Genomic DNA, 6085 nt, shown 5'->3' with positions numbered 1-6085 from the left:
CATGATCTGTACTCAGAGATATCACTGTGTTATCTGTGGTGTTACATGGGACTGCAGGACACATCTACTACATGATCTGTACTCAGAGATATCACTGTGTTATCTGTGGTGTTACATAGGACTGCAGGACACATCTACTACATGATCTGTACTCAGAGATATCACTGTGTTATCTGTGGTGTTACATAGGACTGCAGGACACATCTACTACATGATCTGTACTCAGAGATATCACTGTGTTATCTGTGGTGTTACATAGGACTGCAGGACACATCTACTACATGATCTGTACTCAGAGATATCACTGTGTTATCTGTGGTGTTACATAGGACTGCAGGACACATCTACTACATGATCTGTACTCAGAGATATCACTGTGTTATCTGTGGTGTTACATAGGACTGCAGGTCACATCTACTACATGATCTGTACTCAGAGATATCACTGTGTTATCTGTGGTGTTACATAGGACTGCAGGACACATCTACTACATGATCTGTACTCAGAGATATCACTGTGTTATCTGTGCTGTTACATAGGACTGCAGGACACATCTACTACATGATCTGTACTCAGAGATATCACTGTGTTATCTGTGGTGTTACATAGGACTGCAGGACACATCTACTACATGATCTGTACTCAGAGATATCACTGTGTTATCTGTGGTGTTACATAGGACTGCAGGACACATCTACTACATGATCTGTACTCAGAGATATCACTATGTTATCTGTGGTGTTACATAGGACTGCAGGACACATCTACTACATGATCTGTACTCAGAGATATCACTGTGTTATCTGTGGTGTTACATAGGACTGCAGGACACATCTACTACATGATCTGTACTCAGAGATATCACTGTGTTATCTGTGGTGTTACATGGGACTGCAGGATGAGACATCGTTGAGTCTTTGGGTCCGGATCTTCTATTTAATATATTTTACGCTTCCAAAATATTCTTTTTTTTTTTTAACAGATGCCAAAAAAATTTGCGTACATAACGGCGGTTTTTGTCCTTTGAGCCTCCAGTCACTGAAGGGTTAACCTTAGAAATCCGGACACAGAACGTTATAATCAGCACAATAATAATAATATCGGAAGTCGCCGCCGCGTTAGTAGAAACACAGAGAAGTAAAAACCGTAACAAAAGGCGAAACGCGGGGGGCGGGTCTGAGTGTAGGGAAACTCCTCCCACCACGGCCTGGAATCCGCCCCTCAGCAGTTAGACCTGTGATACCTGCCCCCGCCAGTAGGTGACGCCGCTGCAGTCCCAGGAGTCGCCAAAGAAACGGAAAAAGAAGTGAAATCCTGCAAGAAATTGTCACTTTCCACATCACTGACGTCTGTGAGGATCAGGGGGACATCTCCCAGCGGGTGCCACCACCTCTTGCTGTCAGGGAATGGAAACATCATTTGTAAACATCGGAAGGGCAGGTCTGCTCACAGCTGAGGGTTTGTTACATTGTGTCAGCTCCAGGCAGCAGGACGTGGAGTGCGCATCACACTGACGGCTGCAGGACACAGCAAGCAGAGATCTCGACTAGACCAGAAAGTTCCACATAGAAGTCAGAATAAAAAAATCCACATTTTCACATTATTTTGGGTGGAGTTTCCATTGGTCCCTTGTGCTCCGGGGGGAGGGGGGACACTAGAGAGCAGATACCCCCGGCCCACCCCCCCGGGGGGCATCACCCCTCCCCCACCCACTGCCGACACCAATAGAAACAAATACAAAAATAAAATGACACAATTGTAGAAAGTGGTGAGAGGCTGCAGGAGGCGCCGGGATTGGCTGCGGAGGAGTCCAGTGGGCGGGTCCCCCCGTTACTCGCAGGCGAGTTTACTATCGAAGCTGGAGAGCGCGATGGCGAAGGCCTGGAGGGCGCACATGGGGTAATTGTAGTCCATGGTGAAGACGTCCTCCGCCACACGACCAAACTGCATCACTATGTAATCAGCTGCAAGACAGAGAGAGGGGTCACAGGGGCCCACACAGGACGGGGCCCCCCAGGATAACACCCAGAGCACGGGGCCCCAGGACCAAACTGCATCACTATGTAATCAGCTGCAAGACAGAGAGAGGGGTCACAGGGGCCCACACAGGACGGGGGCCCCCAGGATACACACAGGACGGGGGCCCCCAGGATACACACAGGACAGGGCCCCCAGGACCAAACTGCATCACTATGTAATCAGCTGCAAGACAGAGAGAGGGGTCACAGGGGCCCACACAGGACGGGGGCCCCCAGGATACACACAGGACGGGGCCCCCCAGGATACACACAGGACAGGGCCCCCAGGACCAAACTGCATCACTATGTAATCAGCTGCAAGACAGAGAGAGGGGTCACAGGGGCCCACACAGGACGGGGCCCCCCAGGATACACGCAGGACGGGGCCCCCCAGGATACACGCAGGACAGGGCCCCCCAGGATACACACAGGACAGGGGCCCCCAGGATACACACAGGACGGGGCCCCCAGGATACACACAGGACGGGGCCCCCAGGATACACACAGGACAGGGCCCCCCAGGATACACACAGGACAGGGGCCCCCAGGATACACACAGGACGGGGCCCCCAGGATACACACAGGACGGGGCCCCCAGGACCAAACTGCATCACTATGTAATCAGCTGCAAGACAGAGAGAGGGGTCACAGGGGCCCACGCAGGACGGGGCCCCCCAGGATACACACAGGACGGGGCCCCCCAGGATACACACAGGACGGGGCCCCCAGGATACACACAGGACGGGGCCCCCAGGACCAAACTGCATCACTATGTAATCAGCTGCAAGACAGAGAGAGGGGTCACAGGGGCCCACACAGGACGGGGCCCCCCAGGATAACACCCAGAGCATGGGGCCCCAGGACCAAACTGCATCACTATGTAATCAGCTGCAAGACAGAGAGAGGGGTCACAGGGGCCCACACAGGACGGGGCCCCCCAGGATACACGCAGGACGGGGGCCCCCCAGGATACACACAGGATGGGGGCCCCCAGGATACACACAGGACGGGGCCCCCAGGACCAAACTGCATCACTATGTAATCAGCTGCAAGACAGAGAGAGGGGTCACAGGGGCCCACACAGGACAGGGGCCCCCAGGATACACAAAGGACGGGGCCCCCAGGATACACACAGGATGGGGGCCCCCAGGATACACACAGGACGGGGCCCCCAGGACCAAACTGCATCACTATGTAATCAGCTGCAAGACAGAGAGAGGGGTCACAGGGGCCCACACAGGACGGGGCCCCCCAGGATACACACAGGACGGGGCCCCCCAAGGATACACACAGGACGGGGGCCCCCAGGATACACACAGGACGGGGCCCCCAGGATACACACAGGACAGGGGCCCCCAGGATACACACAGGACGGGGCCCCCCAGGATACACACAGGACGGGGCCCCCGAGACACACAGGACGGGGCCCCCCAGGACCAAACTGCATCACTATGTAATCAGCTGCAAGACAGAGAGAGGGGTCACAGGGGCCCACACAGGACGGGGCCCCCCAGGATACACAAAGGACGGGGGCCCCCCAGGATACACACAGGACGGGGCCCGGGGACCAAACTGCATCACTATGTAATCAGCTGCAAGACAGAGAGAGGGGTCACAGGGGCCCATACAGGACGGGGGCCCCCTAGGATACACACAGGACGGGGCCCCCCAGGAGGCACACAGGACGGGGCCCCCAGGATACACACAGGACGGGGCCCCCAGGATACACACAGGACGGGGGCCCCCAGGATACACACAGGACGGGGCCCCCCAGGATACACACAGGACGGGGGCCCCCCAGGATACACACAGGACGGGGCCCCCCAGGATACACACAGGACGGGGGCCCCCCAGGATACACACAGGACGGGGCCCCCCAGGATACACACAGGACGGGGCCCCCAGGATACACGCAGGACGGGGCCCCCCAGGATACACGCAGGACGGGGGCCCCCCAGGATACACACAGGACGGGGGCCCCCCAGGGTACACACAGGACGGGGCCCCCCAGGATACACACAGGACGGGGGCCCCCCAGGGTACACACAGGATGGGGCCCCCCAGGATACACACAGGATGGGGCCCCAGGATGTGAGTGGAGTATGAGACATGGTGTAACTATAGGATGATGCCCGCAGCTCTGGATGTGAGTGGAGTATGAGACATGGTGTAACTATAGGATGATGCCCGCAGCTCTGGATGTGAGTGGAGTAAGAGACATGGTGTAACTATAGGATGATGCCCGCAGCTCTGGATGTGAGTGGAGTATGAGACATGGTGTAACTATAGGATGATGCCCGCAGCTCTGGATGTGAGTGGAGTATGAGACATGGTGTAACTATAGGATGATGCTCGCAGCTCTGGATGTGAGTGGAGTATGAGACATGGTGTAGCTATAGGATGATGCTCGCAGCTCTGGATGTGAGTGGAGTATGAGACATGGTGTAACTATAGGATGATGCCCGCAGCTCTGGATGTGAATGGAGTATGAGACATGGTGTAACTATAGGATGATGCCCGCAGCTCTGGATGTGAGTGGAGTATGAGACATGGTGTAACTATAGGATGATGCCCGCAGCTCTGGATGTGAATGGAGTATGAGACATGGTGTAACTATAGGATGATGCCCGCAGCTCTGGATGTGAGTGGAGTATGAGACATGGTGTAACTATAGGATGATGCCCGCAGCTCTGGATGTGAGTGGAGTATGAGACATGGTGTAACTATAGGATGATGCCCGCAGCTCTGGATGTGAGTGGAGTATGAGACATGGTGTAACTATAGGATGATGCCCGCAGCTCTGGATGTGAGTGGAGTATGAGACATGGTGTAACTATAGGATGATGCCCGCAGCTCTGGATGTGAGTGGAGTATGAGACATGGTGTAGCTATAGGATGATGCTCGCAGCTCTGGATGTGAGTGGAGTATGAGACATGGTGTAACTATAGGATGATGCCCGCAGCTCTGGATGTGAGTGGAGCACGCTTACGGTCGTTGTCGTGTATGATCTGGAAATTCTTGACGGAGGCCTGGGTGACGCGTCCGTGGAAGTTGAGGACGTAGGATTGGGTGTCATCGTTCCAGACGGGCGTCTTGTTGTGCAGCTCGATGACGCTCTCCGTGTTCTTGTTCTGCCAGCGGGAGAGCAGCGTCTCGTGCTCCTGTAATACAGCGCACAGTGAGAGACGCCCTCCAGGGGGAGGTCAGGGGTCGCCCTCCAGGGGGAGGTCAGGGGTCGCCCTCCAGGGGGAGGTCAGGGGTCGCCCTCCAGGGGGAGGTCAGGGGTCGCCCCCCAGGGGGAGGTCAGCGGTCGCCCTCCAGGGGGAGGTCAGGGGTCGCCCTCCAGGGGGAGTTCAGGGGTCGCCCCCCAGGGGGAGGTCAGGGGTCCCCCCCAGGGGGAGGTCAGCGGTCGCCCTCCAGGGGGAGGTCAGGGGTCACCCCCCAGGGGGAGGTCAGGGGTCGCCCCCCAGGGGGAGGTCAGGGGTCGCCCTCCAGGGGGAGGTCAGGGGTCGCCCTCCAGGGGGAGGTCAGGGGTCGCCCTCCAGGGGGAGGTCAGGGGTCGCCCTCCAGGGGGAGGTCAGGGGTCGCCCTCCAGGGGGAGGTCAGGGGTCGCCCTCCAGGGGGAGGTCAGGGGTCGCCCTCCAGGGGGAGGTAAGGGGTCGCCCTCCAGGGGGAGGTCAGGGGTCGCCCTCCAGGGGGAGGTCAGGGGTCGCCCTCCAGGGGGAGGTCAGGGGTCACCCTCCAGGGGGAGGTCAGGGGTCGCCCTCCAGGGGGAGGTCAGGGGTCGCCCTCCAGGGGGAGGTAAGGGGTCGCCCTCCAGGGGGAGGTCAGGGGTCGCCCTCCAGGGGGAGGTCAGGGGTCGCCCTCCAGGGGGAGGTAAGGGGTCGCCCTCCAGGGGGAGGTCAGGGGTCGCACTCACGTTGCGGGGTCGGATGGAGACGCGCTCATGGTCCATGTTCATGCCGGGGATGATGACGCTCATCTTCCGGGGACCCTTGAATCCCAAGACATTGGTTTCCTGTGGAGCAAGAAAAGAGGGAGAAACATCAATGTCCACAACCAATCA

General features: G+C 57.6%; 1 protein-coding gene across 3 annotated transcripts in view; it reads right to left on the bottom strand.

Annotated features, from left to right (window-relative positions):
- Positions 1 to 922: 922 nt before the first annotated feature.
- Positions 923 to 6085, bottom strand: part of LOC140133898 (tubby protein homolog) — a 162390-nt gene continuing 157227 nt past the window's right edge. For all 3 annotated transcript variants that reach the window (XM_072154584.1, XM_072154586.1, XM_072154585.1), the window contains 3 exons: positions 5939 to 6037; positions 5009 to 5180; positions 923 to 1964 (listed from right to left, as the gene is read on the bottom strand). In XM_072154584.1, the coding sequence (XP_072010685.1) occupies positions 1831 to 1964; positions 5009 to 5180; positions 5939 to 6037 (405 nt within the window). In that variant the 3' untranslated portion in view covers positions 923 to 1830. The remainder of the gene's footprint in view (positions 1965 to 5008; positions 5181 to 5938; positions 6038 to 6085) is intronic.

The sequence above is a fragment of the Engystomops pustulosus genome, chromosome 5 (assembly GCF_040894005.1).
Source record: "Engystomops pustulosus chromosome 5, aEngPut4.maternal, whole genome shotgun sequence".
Lineage (NCBI taxonomy): Eukaryota > Metazoa > Chordata > Amphibia > Anura > Leptodactylidae > Engystomops > Engystomops pustulosus.
The sequence above is the reverse complement of the archived record's forward strand: the minus strand, read 5'-3'. Positions and strand labels throughout refer to the sequence as shown.